Consider the following 22181-nt stretch of genomic DNA (forward strand, 5'->3'; position numbering starts at 1 on the left):
AAGGACGCGCGAAGCAGTTCGATCAAGGGACAGAGACGAGCTGCACAAGACTGTATCTGTTGGGTCCAGCCGTCAAGACAGCGAGTCAGTTGCAATGCCCCCGCAGATGAGCTGGAATGTGCTATTTCTCCCGCTTGGAGTAGGTCAGAGGACGTCAGATCTCTCAATTCCCCCTTGGGCTGAATCGAACTGAGAAAAATGCATCGAGCTTCGGATCGCGGTGGGTGGGCAGATGGATAAGATATCCGGACGAGTTCGTTCGTCCAAAAGTGACGTCTGGAGTAAAGAATGCCACCTGCATCTGGGTGGTACAGGTGACAGGTAGAATAAGAGAACAAAAGAGGATAAAGTGGACCTATTAAGGAAAAGTAAGACAAGAGATTGGGAACAGATTATCCGTCTGAGGACAGATCTGCATGGGGTGCTCTGCCGATCCCAATGCAAGCCATGCATGGGAAGCAAGCTGCGGCGGTGTCGTCAGGTTTCGAGAACCCTTCCAGGGCGAGCACTGAGGAGTCCCAACGTTAGTCCTTTTTGTTCCACAACAGGCGCACAGTATGTGACTGTGAACGGATGGGTGTTGTATCCGGCCAGTGGCACTTACCGATCCCCAAAGCAAGGGAAGAACTATGCTTTGGCGGTGTGGCATGCGTTGCAGCGAAAATGGAGACAGATCTTGCATTGCCAGATGGCAACAAAGGGGCCGGAGTTGCAGTCGGAACACCGCCAGGTAAGGATGTTGCCGTTCGTTGCCTGTACAATGGCGAAACGATGACCGGAGCATTGGTTGGCCATTGTGCTTTTGGTGTCTGGTCAAGGCCCGTCAGTTCATCGATTCGGGGCTGCCGCTCCCTCATGCCCGAGACACAAGATGCGGATCAGGAGATCTCATGGCCTTACCAAAGGTTTGATCAACAGAATAAGAGGCTTGGGGTAAGGGTTATCGGTGACTTTCGACGCCGGATCTTGCGTGTAGGAGCAATTGATATCTCTCAATGTCGTAGGGCTGGGTTATGTGGTAGCTCGTTCTTGCGCAAGGGTCTGGATTCCTTAAAGACGATTGAATTGAGTTGGGAACGGAGAGTGAAGAGAAGGTAAGGGTGATTCGTTCTGAGTAAGAGGGGACAATAACTTAGTTATGCGATGATTCAGAGAGGATGAGGAGGAGCGAAGAAGGAGTAAATCTTGATCGTGGTTCTGCAGAATGGAAGAATGGAAGGGCAGCGAAGCCATAGTATATATAGGATTCGGAAGTCTCTCTCTCTCGCGTGCGCTCTCTCTCAGCGATGGGCTGGTTGCATTGCTTTGGAATGACGGTGTCTCAAACAGCGATCTCAACTACAGTCACTCGTATGGAAGACAGCGGTCCAGAAGCACTCAATCAGGCGAGAAGCCTACCAGCTGCATAGGAATCCGCACTCGCCGTCGGCAGGGAAGCAAGCACGATGCACGTACCCGGACTACTCTCGACGGATCATTAATTGAAAGTGGAGTCGCCCACAGCTACCACCGACTGATGAATACAATCAGACAAATAGCAGGGGGAGACGAGGACGGAGAAGGGATGCGATCGAAACAGAAGGAATTCGGGTGTGGACAAAGATGAGTGAGAGATAGATGTATGTGAGATCTCAAGATCGAGAAGAAGGAAAGAAGGAAGGATGTGGAGGAACCATATGGAGGTTAGGATTATTCTTGCAGAAAGGATTTTACCAAAAAATAAAATAAAAATAAAAATAAAAAATAAAGAAAAGAAAAGAAAAAGAAAAGAAAGTACGATCTAGATATCTAAATATCTAAATATCCATAAAATCCAATAAATGCAATTGAGCAACCCGAATTGAGTTGCAGTTACTGGGACCCAGGGCCTGGTCACTGATATCTGTCTACTGGGTAAGTGGTAAGTAAGTCTGGTAAACTGTCTAATCGGTCTACTTGCCTTTAGTCCCAGTCAATGAATAGATCCGACTGGGTGAGCGAGTGGTGGTGGTGCTTCTAGTCTTCTACAGATCATTTTTCCCGGTGGATCCAACCCACTCCTCCTGCTCCTCCTGCTCCTCCTGCTCCTACTGCTCCTACTGACATCTTTCTTGGTTCCTCATTTTAAGCTTTGAGTCTGGATCATGACAGACTTCCCCTTAATAATAATTCCATCATAGCCAGGACCAGTCAAAGAAAATAACCCCAAAGGGGCTGGAAGGAGAGTTGAAGACAGGAAAGGGAGTGTAGATCCGATCCGATCTGCTGCTGCTTCTGCTGCTTCCTTGTCTAGCCCCGGCCGCCTTCCTTTCATTCCTTCTTACCGTCTCTCCCGTACCCGTACTTCCTCTCTCTCTCTTCTCCACTCCCCCCTCTCTCTCCCCCTTCTCCACCTCCACTTCTTTCTCTCTCTCTATCCATCCATCCATCCATTCATCTACCTATCTATGCATCATATCTCATCACGAATTGATCCTTCCGCCCTCTGCACATCCTGGTTCCTGGAATCTCGATCTTCCAGATCCAGCCTTTCTGGCCAATCCTTTCACCCCATCGCTCGTTCTTGTTTCCCCATCGATCATTGCTGCTGCTTCTATTTATGCTCCCCTACAAGGCTTTCCATGACCTCGGCCGAACGTCATGCATTGAACCCAATTTTCTAGAACCTCCATCGGTAGTTACTTGTGCATCCCGATCCAGACCCATCTCAACAACTGCCGTGCCACTCACTCCAATTGTTTGCTCTGGATGTATCCATCCCTCCATCCATCCTTCTAAAACTAGCAATCGCTCAGAGCTAGTTGCTTTGAGCTTGAACTCATTTCCATCTCATCACTGTTAAACTTCGGCCATACGGTTCACCACAGGAGGAGGATGTCGGTCTGCCGGTGCTACCGATGCACTTCGCAGAGCCAGGCAGGGGCTTCCCGACAAGCTAGGACAAACAATCGCAGCGCAACAAACAGCACACTTTTACCCTCTGAGATCTCCCCACTCTAAGCTGTCAGCGCTGCCTCTCTCCACCAGATGGGCCAAGGAGAGCACTGGGATTAACGTTCATACATCCATGGTTTCGGGTCCATCCCTGCAGCTGTTCCCAGCCCGCCTTTGCAGAGGCAATGTTGGGGGCGTCGCTGACGTTTGAGCAAGCAGGCACGACCCCTGTGAGCGTCACACCTCGATTCAATCATGCTTGTTCCTGTCTATTTTTGCCGATCGAAGCCGATTGCGCCGTGCGTCTGCAGGCGACCCGCACCTGCGAACCAGGATTATGCCCAAGTGGCTTGCCGGTAAGTTCGGGGGCCCTGGAGAACAAAAGTCGTCCGTACTTCGTAATATTATCCAAAGTCAACAGTGTCTAGCTCACAAAGTTCAAAGTTGAGATTCCTCCGTGTCTGGAACAGCGAACGACCTGCTGGGCAGTACTTACTTTTGACTGGTTCGCTTGCTCACCAAACTGCCGTCTTTCGTGGGTTCTCAACACTATGAGTGGCTGTAGTCATGCGAGCTGTAAGCCGCTCACCTACCGCTCGTTTGATTATGTCGATCTTCCCGTAAATGAGCTCCAAGGACCGAGTTGGTTGTCTCGCCCACAATATTGGAAGTAGCGAAACGACCACCAAACATCCCCTCTAGCCTCGAATCGAGATGCCACTTCTCTTGTTGATGGCATTGTGTCATCGATGAGAATAATCTTTAGAACGAACTGCACATGCAGTCCGGGACCCGACACGCGGTACTTCTAGTGCTCCGAGCGTTCCCCTAGTTCTCAGGCCTAAAATGAGAACACGAGAGGCTGAACTTGACCCAGCGCTTGGATCAAGTGCGGTGGATATCGCTTGACAGGCGGGTCGATTTCTGTCAGCATGGCGGGAATACAGGAAGCAACACTACTCCGTACTTCAGCCGCTCTTGAAGACCACTTGTGGCTGGACTAGGCATCCACCAAATGAGATCTATGAGACGCTTCAGGGTTGTACCTTGTCGGATTGCCTTCAAAGCCCTAGGAACATTGAGACAATACCTATAACATCCTTCTCAAGTTGAGGTCCCATATGCCCAACGACTTTGGTTGAGGTACGTAAACCGCTTGCAAGCATCCGAGGCCGATTCCTTGATTTCAGGAACCACAAATCACCACTGGTCATGCTAGCCGCATGCTTCCCTGATCTACCGGGAATGTTCCGGGCATAAATTCTGCGCCGTCGTGCTTCGGGCCTTGCTAGTCTGGTCCCTAATTGGCTCCGCCTCTCATAGTCCTGGGATAGGGCGCCTTCCCTGGGTTTCGGTGACGCAAGGTACTTTTGTCTGCTCGATACGTCTTTTTGTTCTGTCCCATGCTCAGAACCACACCGGAGAAACCGCCCCCAATTGCTTTACGATCCCCACACGCTTCACTTCTCACCCATTTGTTCAGCTTATGCCGAAGGTGCAATTTGGCAAGTGGCGCTCCTTAAACGAGCTGTCGGACGAGCCGCTCGACCGGGCCTAGAACAAGGGCATTCTTTTGCCATGGCCATTGTGATGCATGTACAGTAGGACTTGGCCAGATTTGAGCATCAAACCCCTCCATCCTTCTCCGGATCAGTCGCAATCTCACGTCTATGCGTAGAGTACTCGTTTTTAGGCGGAAAGCAATTCTGCCCCAATCCGTTGTTCACCATCCGATTCGAGCATGCATCTTGCTTGGTCAACTAGTAGCGTGCATATGAAAAGGTTGATTCGGGAGAAATGAAAGGGGCTGCTTCTGTTCGACCTCGTCCAGCTTCGCATAGCAAACGGACCAATCTTGCAATCAGCCCGCGGGCTCATGCACACCGCCATCCTCTCCTTTGCAATTGTCAACTGAATCGGAAGCTGATTCCTTCTATGCCGGCTGGCAAGCTGCACGCCGCTAATCCTGCACTGCCTTCCGTGACTTGCGAGTCGTCTTAGGATAGCAACACGGGTCGGAAGATTTCGACTTTGACCCTGGCAAAAAGGAAAACTGCATCGCTCACCGAGCGCGCCAAAGGAGAATCGGACGAGAATCGGACGTCTCTGAACCTACTTCGTAGTCGCTCGAAGTCAAGTCTAGTCTGTCATCGATCGCAAATGCTCATCTGACATACGATTACATGCACATGATGACAGAAACAGGAGCTCCAATCGGATTAGGACACTCTGGAACAAGATGGGTTTGAAATTGGTCATATTCAGCTAAATTGGAAATCGTTTACAGGCTACTGTGACATGAAGATAGTGTCCGAGATGTTCTCTTGCGCCATTTCCACCGACTGAAAAGTCATGGGGGCAGATGCCCCCAAAGAAAGTGGTGCCTTCACTCCTCGACCGGTCCAGCGCAGTACGACTACTTGCCACCGAGCCAAAAGGCTCGGAAGGGTCATAGAAGACCGCGCAGGACCGGTAATTTGCTCTCCCAACGCTCCGTTAAGAACGATCCTGTGAACTCAGGTCCAGAGAATGACTCTCCTTTCCAACAGGCCGCCCCTGCAGTACCCAGAGTGGACTGCATCGCTGGTTTTGGATTGACAGGTTGTGGTGGTCGAATGGATCGACATGCCAACCGTCCTACGAAAGAGAAATGGTGGTTATGAAACGCACCAACGGGGGAAACAACATGCACTTGGACCGAATTGACAGGGAAACAATGCAACTGTCTGCAAAATTGGGACTCACGGCGCATCTTCCCGTGCTTTGTGGGAGTGATCATGTCACCGACCCCCACCCCTGCAGCTGCGATTTCGCCCAAGCAGGAAATGGGATGCGCAAATGGTCAATGGTATCATTCAGTACTCAGGTGCTGATAATAGTAGAGGTTAACCTGCCGTGTATCACCACCAAAATGGACTTGCGTGCATCAACACGGCAAGATGAGAAAAAAAAGAGCCATTCGCTGAGAAAATCATCAAGGCACTCGTCATCACTGTCTTTAGTCATCATCTTACCCAGAACCCAGCTCGCTTACGCTCTGGACATGGAGGTTTGGAAATGTAGGGAATTGTGGGATTGTGTTCAAAGAGGATCCATTGAGGATAGGACTCAATAGTCGAAAGGTCTAATCGTTTAGGTGAAACAAAGCCGAAACGCTATGGCAGCCGTTAGCACTTTAAATTTAGGCTGGAGGAACGGGAGGAACTAACCTTTCGCCATAGTGATGGCGTCTGATGCTCTCGGCCAAGAGGCTTGAGATGTCGATGACAATCAACTTCTTCGACTTCTTGGCAACTTGAGGAGCGATGGGGAATGTATTCGTAACGACGATGTGGTCAATGGCCTTGCATGCCTCCATCTGCTCCAGGGATTCATCCCCAAAGAGACCGTGGGTTGCAATGCAGTAGACCTTCTTCGCACCACCCTTCTTCACGACTGTCTCAGCAGCAGCGACCCAGGATCCGCTCTTGTCGATCATGTCATCGACGATGAAGACGGTCCGGTTGCGCACGTCACCGACAAGGGTAATGGTCTTCTCTTGCTCAGCGTGACGGCCGACACTACCCTCCTCGTCGGAGGACTCGGCAGCATCGAATGAGCCGCCTAGCGCGTGATCGCCGGGAAGGGAAGGGGTGGTCGAGATGAGAGAGTTGATCATCGACTCGGGAACCGCCTCCGAGGGTTCGCCGCTCGCGTTCTGACCCGGGGTTGTTTCGCCCGAAGCAGGTACAGAAGTGGGACCGGTAGAAGGATAGTCATCATCCACCAGGTGGCCCTGAACCAGTCGGCCGGTGATGACGTCCTGGACACGAACATCGGTGTACTCGTGTGCCGCTTCCAACTCCGACGGCCGACGCGCGCCGGTCGGGGTCTCTGGGCGCAGCAGATTGGCCGCGACGAGCGATTCCATGTTGGTGGTGGACTCCTCTCGCGAGTCTTCACCCTGGCCATTGTCACTGGCTGCGCTGTGGATGTGCAGTGCGAAGGGATCTTGGTCTTTCGACGAGGTCGTGCTCTCTTCCTCAATCGAGTCAAAGAAGACGGTGCTGTCCGTCATCGACATGGGGACCTTGGGACGCCGTCTATCGGTCGTGACGATACCGAAGTTGAGCTTCAGGGTATCGGCAAGCGAGGTGACACGCTTGGTGCCACCGGCATTCTTGCTCACGACCACCGCTTCTTTCCAGCTAGGGACGTTCATGCGAATCCATCGAGCGATGAAGGGTTCGGCGAACAGGTTGTCCACGGGCTTGCCGAAGAAACCCTGCATTTGCGATGCCTAGATTCATCATGCCTTGGTAAGAACTCCAGTCGAAGGCGGTATGGTAGATGGTCCCCCACGGTGGGACACAGCCATTAGAGACTCACATGTAGATCCAGGGTGATCACATGGTCCACTCCGGCAACCGAGAGGAGGTTAGCCAACATGCGGGCAGTGATGGCGCCACGGTGGCTCTTCTTCTTGGATTGGCGAGAGTACGGGAAGTACCTCGTTTGAGTCAGTATCAGATGCGCAGGAATGAGCTTAAACAGGACCATACGGCATGACCGCTGCAGGATGGAAACAGACAAGTCAGCCGTTGTACACATAGAGAGAGAGAGAGAGAGTGACAAGAACCCAACGTACCTGTGATAGATTTGGCGGAACCACCCTTGCAGGCAGAGATCATAATCAACAGCTCCATCACACTGTCGTTGATCTTTCCACTGCCGCTCTGCACGATGTAGACATCTTGATTCCGCACGGAGACGCCGATATCTACTCTGGTCTCGCCATTGCTGAATTTCCCAAGGTTGGCTCGAGCCGGCTGGGTGCCTAGTCGCTCACAGATGGTCTCCGCCAGGGAAGGGTGGGATGTTCCCGAAAAGATTTGTACTCCCCGCATCTTGGATACTTGACTTATGACTGAGAAGGCATGGACCGGTAATAATAGGAATGAATAGCCGACGTGGGCGGTGGAATCATTTCAAGATTACCGGCCCAGAAAGCAAAGAGTGGGGGATTTGGGGGGGAGGATGTGTTTTGAGGGGAGAGGGGGGGAAGGGGAAGGAAAGAAAGAAAGAGAAGAAGAAAAGAAAAAGAGGGAGAAAAAGAATGGAGAAAATAATGGCCCGCGCGGGTGGGTAAATTTTGGTTTTCTGGGATTTTTGGGATTTTGGGGGTTTTTGGGAAGTGGGCAGAAAATGGCAGGCGGAAGGAAGGTCACGGGGTTGTTTTGTTGGTCTTTTGATACTCAGTCATAATCGATAGGCGATGGCCGATTCTCTCCCCGCGCTTCCCTCCGATAGGAAAACTTGCCTATGACACAACCACCACCACCACCATCACCAACCACTTGTGTCTTACATCCACAAGAATCGCAATGTCGCAAGAATTCCCCGAGGTTCAGGGAGGAGGCTCCTTGATCATTGCCTGGCAAGCAAAGAATAAACATATCCTAGTAGTCGGTGGGGGAGAGGTAAAGCAACCCCCCCCCCCCCCCCCTTCCTTCTCTTATCGCCCATGCAATTATATATACTCCCCGCCTCAGCATACACAACCTCCTCCGTCCCCTTTCCCCCCCTTCCAACAGCCACACCTAAACTAACCACCTTTATGAAAAAAATAAAAAGGTCGCAGCCGGTCGCATCCTGCACGCTCTCAACGCCGACGCCCACGTGACGGTCGTGTGCCCGGCGGCCGGCCTGAACGCCGAGGTCGCCCACCGGGTGGCCCAGTGCCAGGTGAGGCACGTCGACCGGGCCTTCGCGCCCCAAGACCTCGACACGGCCGACATGGTGCTGTGCGCCATCGACGACCCGGCGGCCTCGACGCGCGTCTGGCAGCTCTGCCAGGCGAAGCGCATCCCCGCCAACATCGCCGACGTGCCCCCGGAGTGCGACTTCTACTTCGGCAGCATGCACCGCGACGGGCCCCTCCAGGTCATGGTCAGCACCAACGGCAACGGGCCCCGGCTGGCCAGCCTCGTCCGCAAGAAGATCGCCGCCGCCCTGCCGGCCAACATGGGCGCCGCCATCGAGAACGTCGGCCTGCTGCGCCGGAAGCTGCGCGAGACGGCGCCTCTCGTCGAGGAGGGGCCGAAGCGCATGAAGTGGTATGTGTTTGTTTTTTTTTTTTTTTTTTTTTTTTTTTTGGCTTTTTGATTTGGAAGGTGGGATGTAACGATGAAAGGACTCTTGTCGGTTCTTGTGAAGCTGGGGCTGACATGTTGTGTTCGGGGCCAGGATGTCGGGGGTTTGTGAGTCGTGGAGCTTGGAGGATCTCGTCGAGATGGACGAGCGCGATATGGACGCGCTGCTGGCTTTCTATGCCTCCGGGGAGATTCCCCCGTTGAAGGAGATTCGGGCCAAGGCTCCGGGGAATTGAGAACGGCACATATATATTCTACGGGGATCGGCGCTACGTGGTTATGGTTGTATGATATGCTGGGCTTGGGTTGGTTGGGATTCGGTGAGTATTACAAGACAGTCAGTAGCCGAAGTCGGCCGGTTCTGCGATTGCGCGACAGGAGGCATACTCGCGAGGATTTCTACCAAGCTGAAGTGAAATGGGCTTACTATGGTTCATACAAATCCCCACTCCGGACCTCAACTGAGAGCTACGCTTGAAAGACCAGTCTCGCTGCGAGAGTGGGCGACGGGCAACAGGACTGAAAATAACCCCCTGCAACGCTTCCATGAAGATGGTATTTTGTACATACATATATAGAGAGCCCGCTTGCACAAAATATGAAGGATAATAATAATAAAGGTTCGAGAGAAAACGAGGAGCGCGAGACGACCGGGGTTTAAATGAACAAGGACGAAGGCTATGATGGAGAACTTAAGTCTAATACACCAGACGAACCTTCCAGAACAAAAGCGAGACCTTCCCATTCATGAAGGCGAGGATATCCAAGAAGAGAAGAAGAACAAGAGGAAGAAAGAGGAGGAGGGAAAGATAGCCCAGACACGCAGAGCAGGATCGAGACGGATGGTCCAGTTATCGGTGAAAGGGGGTCAGCCAGCTCCTGGCAGTGCATGCATGAGCTCAGCGTCCGCTGCTGTGCTTACGGGACAGCTGGCTGGCGACGGAGTTTCGATGGCTTGACGGCGATTGCGGGCGGGGTGGCAGACCCAGCTTGACCTCGCCGACACGGCGGAAGAGGGATTGCACGGCGAGACGAACCTCCGGGTTCATGTCGCGGCCGAGCAGGTCGACGGCCAAGGGGTAGAAGGTCTCGATGTGTTTGTGGAACCCTTCCGAGGCGAAGTTGGTGTAGCTTTCGATGACATCCACCACGACAGGGCGCCAGGCGAGGACGTTCCGATGCTGCGAATCTTCGTCTAGAAGGACGAAGCTACGAATGATATCCGCGCATAGTCTGAATATGATTTGACATTAGTCTCGCGCGTTTGATTTCATATGAAAAAAATGTCTCTGGCGGGGTGGGGGGGGGGGGGGGGGCAACTTACGGGATGAGAGCGGCTTCGGTCTCCGCACGGCTGCTCTTCCTCTCGTCTCTCTCATCATGGTACATGCGGAACAGGATGTGAACGTAGGTGGCGGCACTACCGCTTTCTTGCTTGAGCAAGTTCGGAGGCTGTTTCATGAATCCCTGACGCCAAAGCTGCATCCGCAATTCCTTGTCCTCATTGAACTTCTTGGCGAATTGGTAACTCTTCTTCAGTAGGCCCATGAGCCGGAGAAGCTCGTTACTGGGGATCTGAGAGTAGACCTTGTCATTGGAGAATAACTCGTGGACCGTCTCGATCATGAGCAGCTGTAGGACGCAGTTGGTGATGATCCGATTGAAGAACCGACGTCGTGCAACGGTGACCGCAGCGGGTTGTTGCTGGGCCTCTGTTTGCGGCCGGTAGTCTTCCAGTGCGGCATTGGAAGCCGTGGGCATGTCTCCCTCTTCGTGCTCCGAAGCAACGTTCTGTGATCCGTTGATCTTGGATGGGTCGACACTGCTGGTCTCTTGGACCGATGATGTCTCGGCTGATTCGTTTGCGCTGTCTTCGCCGGTTGCCGTCTCACCATTTGCGGGTTTTGCTTGGGCGGAGGTGGGCTTGGAAGTGATGGAGGCCGCGGCGGTGAACAGGTCGTAGGCTGTGGTCTTTGTGAACAGCTCGACAAAGGCGCCAACTACCTTATTCCAGTGCTCCTGCTTGAATTTCGTGACGTTTTGCAGGATCAACTGCTGCAAGCAGTTACTGCCGATCCTGGCGATGGTGTCATTTTCTTGACAAATGCATAGCGTCAGAAGTTCAAGAATGCGATCTAGCATATATTCTAGCGCATCAAAGTAGTGTGTGAATAGCGTTATCATGTTCCTTAGAGCCTGGATCATGGTTGTCGATAGCCACACAGACAACTCCTCGTGGTTTGGTACTTTAGACATTTCGGACTTAGACTGCAGCACTACAAAGATCGGGTAGAGAAGTTGTCGCCAAAGCACATCCCAGAACTCCTGCGGGAATTCGCCGCCGTGCCGGATGAGAGTCTCAAAGAGGTAGGTCAATGCCTGCGAGCGGACTTCGAGGTCATCACCAGTCATGAGGACGTCCTGGAAGGCAATCAAGATCGGATACCAGAATTGCTCTTCCTTCGACTGGCGGGTGAGTTGCTGCGTCAGGTTGGTGGCGTCCTCGTGGGCGCCCTCGGACGAAGCCCCGCGGTGAGAGAGTGGGCATTCTGGCGTTCTCAACATCTTCGAAACTGTTGACTTGAGGGTTTCGATCGCCTGCAGTGACTTCTTCTGGAATCTAGAGTTCTTGGAAAACTCGGTCAGACAGACAACGAGGTCAGGGAAAGCACCCTGCGTTATGACGACGCCGAAGCGAGTGTTGTAAACCTGGGTAACATGCTCGAAGGCCATGTTCACAATGCCTTCATAGGGCTCTCGAGCCGCGACTGTGAAAACACCAAACATCGTCTTCCAACCGGAGCGGATATTATCACCACGTGCTTGGATCATCTGAATGAGACAGCGAAGAATCATGTCTTTGACAGTCACCGCGCTGCTGTTCGCCATGACATGTTCGAACGGCTTAAGGAAGTCTTTCTGGAACTTGAAACCCGGCAGTTCCTCAATTTCCATAAAACGCATTGACAATTGGCGAAGCGAATCAAGAGCAAAAAAAACCACTGTCGTGTTTGAATGGCAGCCTACTTGGTTGAAATGCTGTCCAAGGACCTCCCAGATCTTAGACCATTCGATCCTTACTCGGGTCATGTTGTAGTAACTGATCTCTACCAGCTTTTGCAAACTGTAGGTTCTGGGAGAGTCGGTCTGTCCAGACGATTGAATCTCTTGCCAGCTAACCTCACTCAATGCCCGAATGAAATCGATGATGGCCTCATGCGAAAGGTTGGCAGTGTTAGTGAAAATGCGATCAACACCCCTAATCATCTCGACAGAGCGACTTTCCATGGCAACCTCGGTGCGGAAGGCAGAAGGTCCGTTGACTGACCGAGGACGAGGGCGTCTCGCTGCCTGCATAGACTTCCGGGAGCCATCCGAGGACGGTTGAGGCACAATACGAGCTCGAGAGACATCTGGTAGAGAACCTTCATCCACCCCATCAGTGAGGAGCTGAAGTCGGTCAAGCTGGCTGACGCATGTGAGGATTTCTCTCCAAGAACCCTTCAGATGGTTTCCCTCAGATAAAGCAACATCAAGCAGTGCCTTGAGTGCCTCAACGTTTTTTGCCACCATTTCCCTGACATTACCCAGGTTCGTGAACTTGGCAAGCGCTGTCACGAACGCAACCCGAGGTGTCTCCAACTCGAAAGCACAGCTGATACGGATGGCCAGCTTCATACCCTCCATGCAAAGCCTGATCAGTTCTAGGTACTGTGTATCTTGCATTGGAGCAGATAGGCCAGACAGAAATGACATCCAGGTGACATTGAACATCGAGCCAACATGGCGAACTGAAGTCGCCGGGATGAAGCGAGAAAGTGCCTCCTTGACTGCTGTCTTGCGCTGCGCCCGGATCAAGCTGCGGTAAAGCTGCTCGGTCTTGTTGGCCATCTCTTCGGAGGCCTGCGCATACTTCTCACCTTGGATATCCCTCCCAACTGTTGCAAAGACCTGTCCAGCTCTGGTGGCCAGACCGGCCGGCGCAGAAGTAGGAATGCCAAGGTTTGCGGCATGCTCCCGTTCAGTATCCAGTACAATCTCATTCTGCGCAATCTCGTCGAAGATGGAGCAAAGATACTCGTCAGGCAGATCCTGATTGTCATTGATGCCCCGGTTGTTTTTGATGAAATCCTCCTTGTTCATACGGCGACCCTTAATCTTGGCACTGTGCTGATCGGTGTTCAGCATGATGACACTGTAGGCAAGAACGTAGGCAGTATCCGCATTGGCGAAAGCATTTGGGTTTTGAGTTACGTAGCGCTCAGCGAACTTCAGCATGAAGCGATCGATCTTCTGCGCCTCTCCCGGTAGACGGAAATTCTGCAGAAATTGGCGAAGAGCGTCAACGAATCGTCGCTTGGAGAAGTCCATCATGTCAACAAAGGCATGCATGATAGCGATGTTCTCCGCGTCTCCTTCACCGAGATACTCTCCTAACATGGCCTTGTCCAAGCGGTCATTCCGGTACAAGAAGGCAGCAATATCTTCGGGTGAGTTGGACCGCACAAAACCCTCCTGGATAAAAAGTTTGATTCCGCGCTTGGCCTTGAAATTGAATTGCTGGACTGCATTGGTGAATGCGGTCTTTCTTTGTTTGACCTTTTCAATTTGGCTTGGATCGTCCTCTGCCACCGGAGTTGTGATGCCGTCCAAACTCTCAATGCGTGGGGAAGAGAGAAACGAGGCCGTGTTCATATCAATCGAATCTCTCGGATTGTCGATCGATTTCTGAGAGGACGAGTGAGGTATAGATGCGGACGGGTCGACTAGACGTTGTGAGGCCCAGTTGTCCAATGACTGCAGAATTTCAACCAAGCATACGACCGCCTGGTTCTTCTGCGTATACTCGGGTGGCACATTCTGTAAGCTTGGCTGTGGGACGTTGGCTACATTGGCAGTGGTCAACGAAGGGGGAAAGCTTCCACGTTGATGCCAGTCACTCCCCACGGATGAGACTTTGACATGGTGTTCCTGATATTGCTGCTGTTGAGCGTGGGTGACCGTAACAGGAATGCTTGCATAACGCGACAGCTGCTCGATGATACTGTTTGAATCACACATGTCAGACATGTTCATCCATCGAATAGTGGAGCAGTGAGCACATACTTTTGGAAAATATTCTCCAATGCTGTTCTGTCGCAGTCATAATTAAGGTAGATCTCAACCAGAGCGCGTGGGTCACCGGCCAATCGCTCGAGAACCTCCATGAAGTATTGCTTTTGGAAAGCGGGCGAATTGCGCTTTTCCAAAATGGTCAAATAGATCTCCTTCAAGAACACCTCAAGTTCTTTCTGTTTCGAGTTAGCTTATTGTAGTTGAACAGTGCTAAGAAGCCCACCGACCTTCATCATCACCCTCATGTGTTTCAGCATGAGCCAGAAAATCTCACAGCAGACCTCGTAAACTCTGGGCACCGAGCTTGAACCATTCCGGCTAAGACTCAGGCAGAGATGAGGTTTGACGGCTTGCAGAAATGTCATTGCATCGGAAGTACCCGAGCTAGTTGAGCTGTTCTTGATTGTCAAGAGCGGAGACGTGAAAGCATTGGCTTGGTTATTGAGGAGGTAGTGGATTAGATGCAAGGATAGCAGCTTCGATCTCATGTTCTGGGATTTGAGGTCCTGCTGTTGATCGTGGTTCAGATTCTTGTGACTCAGCTTGCAAAGAGCCCTGAACACGAGGAAAGCATCCTTGACGTAAATTTCATCTTCATCATCATCTGCAGTGCTGTCGCTCTCTTCCGTAAATGTCCCCGAAGAAGATCGAGCCGGCCTCTGATTCCTGGCGCGGGTGACCATGGTTGGCGCATTATCGTTGACCGTGGTCACCTCCTTGTTCGATTCGAAGCTCTGCAGAGTGAGCTTCTCCCCTGGCTCTTTCGAGACAGGGTGGTCTGAGCCCGCCTCATGAACCTCGTCAGAAACATGCTCATCCTCTTGGGGAGCGTCGGCGGCCTCCAGCGTGACATTGTCCGAAGAGCTACCATGCCCTTTTTCACCCTCACGTAACCGCAGCTCCTTCAAGTCAAGTCTTACGTTGACCCTATCAAAAACAGTGCTGACCATCTGCGTCAATGAGCCCTGGGCTATCTGCTGTTCCTGAGACGACTTGGAGTAGATGAAAATGTTGTAGATTTGGCGGACAGCTTTCAGGAGACCCGCTCCATGCACCACAATCTTGTCATTGAGGACCGCCGCCAAAAGGGACTTGATAATCTGCTGTTGGATTTCCACTGGTGTAGCTTCATTCTCAAAACATTCGCATATCGCATCAATGGCTCGCTCAATCAGGGGGGGCTGCTCCGGAGTGGCTTCGTTCTCGGAGGTCTTGCTCTCATGGGCCGAAGGAAATGCAAAGTAGGAGTAGGTGATCAACTTTCCAATACAGTCAAGCGCAGTGACCTGCAGAGGAATGCTGAAGGATTTGGTGGCGAGCTGAAGCGGACGGAATATGACCTCAGGGTCAATCGGCTGGCCGTCGGATTGTTTGACATTGCTGAGCGCGCTTTTGACGGCATCATCCAATTCTCTGCTCCTGCGCGCCTCCTTGGAAGCACCGATAGCTTCCAAGGCGCTGACTATAAAGACGGTAGAGCTGAGGGTCACAGAGCGGTGCGTCGCAACTGTGGCAGTGGTGGACCTCGAGTCCGAGCGCATTCTTGTATCCGGGCCAGGCTCATCGCGGGGAGGTATAGAAGTCACATTGTGTCTTTCAGCTGGAGCTTCCTTCTCAACATCGGTAGTGGAGTCTTCAGGCTGACTCTCGGGAGTTTCAGCCTTCAGGTTTGATTCGGAGTCATGTTGGACCTCGGGATCCTGGGGTACGACGGCTTCTGTCGGAGTTGCGATCTGGTCGGCTGACTCCGTGTTTGCAGTGGACTCTGGCTCGGTAGATGACTGGACATTTTCTTCCAGCTGATCTCTACCGATCTGTTGACGTTCCGATTCAGCGGGCAGGGTTGGTTTGTCGTGAGGGACGGAGTCGTCCGACTGTGTCAATACAGCAGCAGCCGCATCCTTGTTGTCTGCCTGCGGCACAACCGGGGATGTTTGGGCGGGCTCATTGACAGAGCCGTTTTCGACTTCCGCCATTTATGCAAGACTCCGGTCGGAGTGGATGAATATTGATAGAAAAGGGGTCCACATGGGACTAAAGGAGGGACTGGAAAAAGAATCTGCAGGTGGAAAATAAACGCCAACCCAACCTTTCGTTTACTGACAACAAGCAGTCCGGTGGAATTGCAGCGTGTTCACTCCCGCGGACGACGGAGATACCGTACGGGCGACGTAGTGAGCCACAACCGCGGTGGCTGCTTAGCTAAGCTGTCTCGGGGCGGCCGGCGATAATCACTCCGGACGGTCTCACCGGTAGCCTCAACAGAAAAGTTCCTGGAGCTGCAGTCCTCAACTCTTCGATACGGGCCCTTCCATCTGCCAGACCAGTCTCTAGGCTCTCTTCCATCCTTCTTCTCTCATTCCTTCCCGTCGCGGGCTCATTTCTCGACCTTTTCATAGCACTTTGGCGCCATGGTTGCCTCTGCTGTCCGGATGCGCACCCCCAGCGCCATGTTTCTCTCCAAAGGCGCCCTTTCTCTGAGGCGGCCGCAGACCGTTCACAGATTCAAGGATCTTGCTCAGTATGTTACCTCGACCCGAATGAGCTTGAGAGTAGCCACTAATCACTCATTTTCTCTCTACAGATCCCAATTGCCATCCCTATCCGCCCTCTCCCGTTACTATGCCTCCAAGTGTATGCCGCTTACTATCCTTTGTTGACTCTTGTCGCTCCGTTATGTGGCTTCATCGAAAACTGACAAGTCGGGATCAACAGCCTTCCCCCCTCACACCATCATCAGCATGCCCGCTCTGTCGCCGACTATGAACGCCGGTAACATCGGTGCCTGGCAGAAGAAGGCTGGTGATGCTCTCCAGCCTGGTGATGTTTTGGTGGAGATTGAGACCGACAAGGCCCAGATGGACTTTGAGTTCCAAGAAGAGGGTGTCTTGGCCAAGGTTCTGTCGGAGACTGGCGAGAAGGACGTTGCTGTTGGCTCTGTTCGTGATTCCCTTCTTTCCTACTTTGCCACCGGCAAAATCCGGTTTCGTGTCGAGGCTGTTGCTAACCGCGCATTAGCCTATCGCTGTTCTGGTCGAGGAGGGTACCGACGTCTCGGCTTTCGAGAGCTTCACCCTGGAGGATGCTGGTAGCGAGAAGCCCGCTGCTGGTGCTGCGGAGAGCAAGTCCGAGTCTAAGGAAGAGGCTGCCCCCGTTTCTTCCACCCCTGAGCCTCAGCCCGCTGCCATCGAGCCTGAGACCTCGGGCGAGAAGCTCCAGCCCGCTCTGGACCGTGAGGCTAACATCAGCCCCGCTGCTAAGGCCCTTGCTCTTGAGAAGGGTGTGCCCCTCAAGGCTCTGAAGGGCACTGGCCGTGGTGGCCAGATCACCAAGGAGGATGTTGAGAAGTACCAGCCTTCCGTTGCCGCCACCGCCGCTGCCACCTATGAGGATATCCCCCTTACCTCCATGCGCAAGACCATTGCTTCTCGCCTTCAGCAGTCGATGCGCGAGAACCCCCACTACTTCGTCTCCACCACTCTGTCCGTGACCAAGCTTCTCAAGCTTCGTCAGGCTCTCAACGCCTCCGCTGATGGCAAGTACAAGCTTTCCGTCAACGACTTCCTCGTCAAGGCCTGCGCTGCTGCCCTTCTGAAGGTCCCCGCTGTCAACTCCAGCTGGCGTGAGGAGAACGGCCAGGTTGTCATCCGCCAGCACAACACCGCCGACATCAGCGTTGCCGTCGCCACCCCCAACGGCCTCATCACCCCCGTTGTCAAGAACGTCCAGGGTCTTGGCCTCTCCAGCATCTCCAACCAGATCAAGGATCTCGGCAAGCGTGCTCGTGACAACAAGCTCAAGCCCGAGGAGTACCAGGGTGGTACTTTCACCATCAGCAACATGGGCATGAACGCTGCCGTCGAGAGATTTACCGCCGTCATCAACCCTCCTCAGGCCGGTATCCTGGCTGTTGGCACCACCCGCAAGGTTGCCGTCCCCGTCGAGACCGCTGAGGGTACCGCTGTTGAGTGGGATGACCAGATTGTCGTCACTGGTAGCTTCGACCACAAGGTTGTCGATGGTGCCGTTGGTGCTGAGTGGATCAAGGAGTTGAAGAAGGTTGTTGAGAACCCCCTTGAGCTTCTTTTGTAAGCTCTTTCCCGCGAAGGGGAATTCCGACCGGCCCAGTATTTTAGTTAGCTACGATCGGAGTTACCTTTTCTTTTGATGTTGTTGTAATATGTATTAAAACCATCTGAATCTTTCACATCCCCTAGACCAAGATGGTCCCCCTAGCACAGTTCATAACCCTTACAATGCATTTCCTTTGTTTAGTTCTTAGTGTGTATCAAAACAGTAGACTTCGGCGGTTGTTTTGTCTTTTAGGCATGTGGATATGTAAGGAATTGAAAGAAAGGCCGATTGCTGGAGCCGATTTGTCCTCCTAGTTTAGCTGTACCATGTACCAATTTGTGTGAGCAAAGTAAAACGAAGCGGCAGGTAGCCTCGGAAACACAAAACACAATCAGAAGCGCGAAAGCAAGCCATGGGCGAGAGCACCGACCGGGGCTTGGCAGCGGGCGCTGTCGCATGAGGCCCGTCTATGACGTGATGTCATTCCCACCCCCCTCCCAGCCATGGCTGCAACCAACCCATAAATACCTACCGACTGCTCATTCCCTCCCCTGAAACTTTACTCGAGATTTCTTTCTCTGCAATAGTTGACTCATTTTTGAATTGCTCCGCATCTACAACCTGTACGTCTCAACGTCTGCCGCGGTTCTTTGACCTACCATGGCAGCACTTCCACCTTTCTTCTTCGACAGGCGATACTAACGCATGACGTCGCAGATCCCTACCACTTTATCACGCAACCACTCTCGTGACACAACCAGTCATCATGTCTTACGCAGAAGCCGCAGCTAAGGGTCCTAAGCAGTCCCCTGAGGAGGTATGTGCTATTCTGTGTCGGTTCCATTGTCGCTGTTCACCACTCGACCAGCGCAATTATGTTGATCACCAATGTACTGACTATGTTTCCAGGCGTAAGTGCATCCACTACGAGCAATATAAACACCCAATTCAACAGAAAAAGCTAACCAGAGCTTTACAGTCGCGCTCCCGATATCAACCGGGTGTACCGGGATGAGTCCGAGAGCACCGCCTCCCTGATCGACGTCGACTCCCCCCACGTGCAATCCGTGGACGCCGATTTCCTCAACCAGGAGGTCAAGACCACGACGCAGGCCGAGCGGATAGAGCGCGAAGAGCAGGAGGCCATCGCCGAGCGCGAACGGATCGAGAAGGCGAAGGCCAAGGCCAAGGCGGAGGCCAAGGCCAAGGCCAACCGCGTGCGCCGCAACAAGAGCAACCCGGTCTACCTCGGAAACGCGGTCATCCTGGCCCTGACCGGCGCTGGCCTTGGCTTCGGCGCATACAAGAAGCACGCGCAGGGTAAACTGTCGTGGCAGCTCGTCGGGTTGTGGTCCGGAATCGTCGGCGCTGTCGGTGCCGTCGACTACTTCGTCAGCAAGTAAGTCAATCTTTCGCTCTCCGTCGCGTTTTGTTTGGTGATCTATATAATGGATGTCGTTGCTAATGTGATAATCAGGTGGCTGTTGCAGAACAAGTACCCTCCCAAATAGAGTGGGAGACGAAAACTCAAGTACTTGTCTTGCGTGGTTTCATAACTTGATATCCTGATGTTTCTTTTCGTTTCTCCTGTGTGTTTTGTTTATAGCTCGATATACCGCACGGATTCGAGGATACATGGCGTTTTTCATGATGTCCAGGCGTTTGTGCTCGGTCGAGATTTAGCTAATTCCATCTCAATCTCATCCATCATAATGCTCTTCTCCGCTTGGCTCTCGGTAATAGCATGCTCACTGCGATATTTAGAGTAAATTTTTCTAAAAAAAATTGTCAGAAAAGTGAACAGGATTCCAGGACTCGCTTGACAGTATCCAGTGATTGATAGCCACGTAAACCCAGTCGCGATCTGTTTGGAAAATTAGAGTTCGCGAATGGACGATCGATGTCGGTTGGATATGCATGGACATGCATTGGCGGGAGGCGGTCAGCCGTGTCAGAATCGTGGCCTCTGCAAGAACATGTGGCCTTGGCTAGCATCATTATCATTAGCATCATTGAAACGCCTATTTCTCCAGGACACGTCGCTGCTCTAGCACCGCTCATTCAAGCAAGTGCGCCGTGATATACTGCCTCCATCACTGCAAAAGGTCCTTTCCGTATCTCTTGCACAGGGCTCAAGCGTTTGTTATTGCGCCGCACATCGTTGTACTAGCCTCTGTATACAACATCGGACACACCGCAAGAAAAGATGGTATGATTCCCACCACTCCGGGCCAAGACGAACGCTGTCCTCCAGTATCACCTCGGGGAGAAAGGGAAAGGTCTATGCTGATAGCTTCGAGCAGAACTCTCTTTTCAATTCCGCCTTGAAGCAGTCTTCTGCTATCCGCCGCGATCTGGACACATTCTCCCAGTCGCCCGCTACATCATCCGCCGCGCTACAAGGTGTGACACTTCCGCTGACTGGGGTTAATGCTAGATGGAGAACTACCGGGCTAACGTTCTGAACCGACAGGTCAAATTGCGGCCTCGCTGGCATCACTATCCCGCACCATCGATGACTACTCTGCACTGTCGAAGAAAGAGTTGATCCCGGAGAAGCAAGAGAAAGCCTTCGAGCGAGTGAAGAACTTCCGCACCGAGCTTGCCGACTACCGGCTACACTTTGAGCGACTGCGCAAAGAACGAGAAGATGCAGTAAGCACACCCCTCGACCCTATTCTAGATACACCCGTGCAGTGCCGCCGACCGTTGCTAAACCATCTCTTTCGCATCGCAGCAATCCGTAACGAACCGCAACGAGCTCCTCGGCCGACGCCCACACCACACCGCCACCCCCGAAAACCCCTACGCGCAATCCTCCCTTCCCAACCCATCCCCGTTCGGCAATGCGTCCTCGGCCCGATCGGGCCTGGGATTCGGCGGCGGCGCGGCCGACTACACCCGCGAGACCCATGCGCTGCGCGAGCAGAGCTTCCTCGCCAACACCGGCACGCAGCTGGATGAATTCCTCGATCGGGGTCGCGCCGTGCTGGCGGATCTGGGCCAACAGCGCGAGGTGCTCAAGGGCACCCAGCGTCGACTGTACAGTGTTGCGAACACGTTGGGGGTCAGTGGGGAGACGATTCGCAAGGTGGAGCGGCGGGCGAAGCAGGACAAGTGGATTTTCTGGGTCGGGGTGCTCATCTTCTTCCTCTTCTGCTGGGCGGTACTACACTTTCTGCGGTAGGAAAAGGGAACACCTCTGGAAGGGACTCGGGATTGAGATGTACAGCTGCTGCCATTTGGGGCACTGTTCCTTTTGCTTTTGTAATACTTGAGGATTTCATTTGGCAAGCGCCGGCGTTGGGCATTGTATTGGTTGAGATATCAATAGCTCCTGTTTTTTCATTTTTTCATTTTTTCATTTTTTCATTTTTTCATTTTTTCATTTTTTCATTTTTTCATTTTTTTTTCCCTCTCCTTTTGACAAACGAAGGCATGTACTTTTGTACTTTTGTATACCAAGACAAGATGATCGCGAGATTATCAGATGGCATTTTTGGAGTCCGGAGTTGAATTACTAGCGCAACAAGTGGAGAAGCCGGATGGAATCGCGTCGACGAGAGAGACCAACATCCATCATCCATCATCCAAGAAGTCTTGCAACATGTCGGCTAAGCCGGAGTAGGCAATTCCACGCACGGGGCAAGGCAACAAAGCAGCTCTCGGAACAAATGGACAGAGTACAGATAGAAGTAGAGGAAGAATACGGAGTACGTGTGTGTGTGTGTGTGTGTGTGTGTGTGTGCACTTACTACTCAGAGTATCGATCAATGATGGATGCATGGATGGATGGATGCATACTGGGGAATTCTCCTTGTTATGGTGGCTGGCGTGGCTGGCGTGAGCATCGGATCCGGCAGGCGTTGTTAACTTGTTGGGTTTGGTTCCTTCCTTCTCTCCTTCCTTTTAGCCGCTCCAACCTTCAACCCACCCGGATTTCCCCCC

The 22181-nt window shown here is 52.6% G+C and overlaps 6 protein-coding genes across 6 annotated transcripts; 4 read left to right on the top strand and 2 right to left on the bottom strand.

Annotated features, from left to right (window-relative positions):
- The first annotated feature begins 383 nt into the window (after nucleotides 1-383).
- On the top strand, nucleotides 384-1288 carry BO86DRAFT_210108 (uncharacterized protein). The gene has a single exon (XM_025666830.1). It carries the CDS (start codon nucleotides 574-576, stop codon nucleotides 1096-1098), a length of 525 nt encoding a protein of 174 aa, XP_025530820.1. The 5' UTR covers nucleotides 384-573; the 3' UTR covers nucleotides 1099-1288.
- Nucleotides 1289-5200: 3912 nt separating this feature from the next.
- BO86DRAFT_210173 (uncharacterized protein) lies at nucleotides 5201-6061 on the top strand. The gene is made up of 2 exons (XM_025666831.1): nucleotides 5201-5385; nucleotides 5463-6061. The coding sequence occupies exon 2, from the start codon at nucleotides 5564-5566 to the stop codon at nucleotides 6026-6028; it is 465 nt and encodes a 154-aa protein (XP_025530821.1). The 5' UTR covers nucleotides 5201-5385; nucleotides 5463-5563; the 3' UTR covers nucleotides 6029-6061.
- Nucleotides 6038-7799, bottom strand: BO86DRAFT_396563 (ribose phosphate diphosphokinase subunit PRS1; the record flags this gene model as incomplete). Its single annotated transcript, XM_025673409.1, has 5 exons — nucleotides 6038-6068; nucleotides 6123-7192; nucleotides 7282-7402; nucleotides 7455-7464; nucleotides 7541-7799. The coding sequence occupies 5 exons, from the start codon at nucleotides 7797-7799 to the stop codon at nucleotides 6038-6040; spliced, it is 1491 nt and encodes a 496-aa protein (XP_025530822.1).
- A 394-nt stretch (nucleotides 7800-8193) lies between these two features.
- Nucleotides 8194-9645, top strand: BO86DRAFT_332214 (bifunctional precorrin-2 dehydrogenase/sirohydrochlorin ferrochelatase MET8). The gene is made up of 3 exons (XM_025668772.1): nucleotides 8194-8372; nucleotides 8527-9008; nucleotides 9139-9645. Exons 1-3 carry the CDS (start codon nucleotides 8277-8279, stop codon nucleotides 9278-9280), a joined length of 720 nt encoding a protein of 239 aa, XP_025530823.1. The 5' UTR covers nucleotides 8194-8276; the 3' UTR covers nucleotides 9281-9645.
- Nucleotides 9646-9779: 134 nt separating this feature from the next.
- BO86DRAFT_210230 (Arf family guanine nucleotide exchange factor SEC7) lies at nucleotides 9780-16257 on the bottom strand. Its single transcript, XM_025666832.1, has 4 exons — nucleotides 14387-16257; nucleotides 14151-14335; nucleotides 10369-14088; nucleotides 9780-10277 (listed from the first exon to the last, which is right to left on the bottom strand). Exons 1-4 carry the CDS (start codon nucleotides 16133-16135, stop codon nucleotides 9944-9946), a joined length of 5988 nt encoding a protein of 1995 aa, XP_025530824.1. The 5' UTR covers nucleotides 16136-16257; the 3' UTR covers nucleotides 9780-9943.
- A 313-nt stretch (nucleotides 16258-16570) lies between these two features.
- On the top strand, nucleotides 16571-21420 carry BO86DRAFT_416414 (putative pyruvate dehydrogenase complex, dihydrolipoamide acetyltransferase component; the record flags this gene model as incomplete). Its single annotated transcript, XM_025674972.1, has 8 exons — nucleotides 16571-16680; nucleotides 16744-16793; nucleotides 16875-17098; nucleotides 17178-18247; nucleotides 19213-19632; nucleotides 19724-19728; nucleotides 20707-20888; nucleotides 20971-21420. The coding sequence occupies 8 exons, from the start codon at nucleotides 16571-16573 to the stop codon at nucleotides 21418-21420; spliced, it is 2511 nt and encodes an 836-aa protein (XP_025530825.1).
- Between the last annotated feature and the right edge of the window lie 761 nt (nucleotides 21421-22181).

The sequence above is a fragment of the Aspergillus japonicus genome, assembly GCF_003184785.1.
Source record: "Aspergillus japonicus CBS 114.51 unplaced genomic scaffold BO86scaffold_7, whole genome shotgun sequence".
NCBI classification, from domain to species: Eukaryota; Fungi; Ascomycota; class Eurotiomycetes; order Eurotiales; family Aspergillaceae; genus Aspergillus; species Aspergillus japonicus.

Bases quoted from the DNA above. Each gene is read 5' to 3' on its own strand.
- BO86DRAFT_210108 (XM_025666830.1), top strand. From the start codon at position 574: ATGGGTGTTGTATCCGGCCAGTGGCACTTACCGATCCCCAAAGCAAGG.
- BO86DRAFT_210173 (XM_025666831.1), top strand. From the start codon at position 5,564: ATGGTGGTTATGAAACGCACCAACGGGGGAAACAACATGCACTTGGAC.
- BO86DRAFT_332214 (XM_025668772.1), top strand. From the start codon at position 8,277: ATGTCGCAAGAATTCCCCGAGGTTCAGGGAGGAGGCTCCTTGATCATT. The intron at 8,373-8,526 runs GTAAAGCAACCC...AAAAATAAAAAG, and splicing joins TAGTAGTCGGTGGGGGAGAG to GTCGCAGCCGGTCGCATCCT. The intron at 9,009-9,138 runs GTATGTGTTTGT...GTTCGGGGCCAG, and splicing joins GGGCCGAAGCGCATGAAGTG to GATGTCGGGGGTTTGTGAGT.
- BO86DRAFT_210230 (XM_025666832.1), bottom strand. From the start codon at position 16,135: ATGGCGGAAGTCGAAAACGGCTCTGTCAATGAGCCCGCCCAAACATCC. The intron at 14,336-14,386 runs GTCGGTGGGCTT...AACTCGAAACAG, and splicing joins ACATGAGGGTGATGATGAAG to AAAGAACTTGAGGTGTTCTT. The intron at 10,278-10,368 runs GTAAGTTGCCCC...AATCATATTCAG, and splicing joins ACCGAAGCCGCTCTCATCCC to ACTATGCGCGGATATCATTC.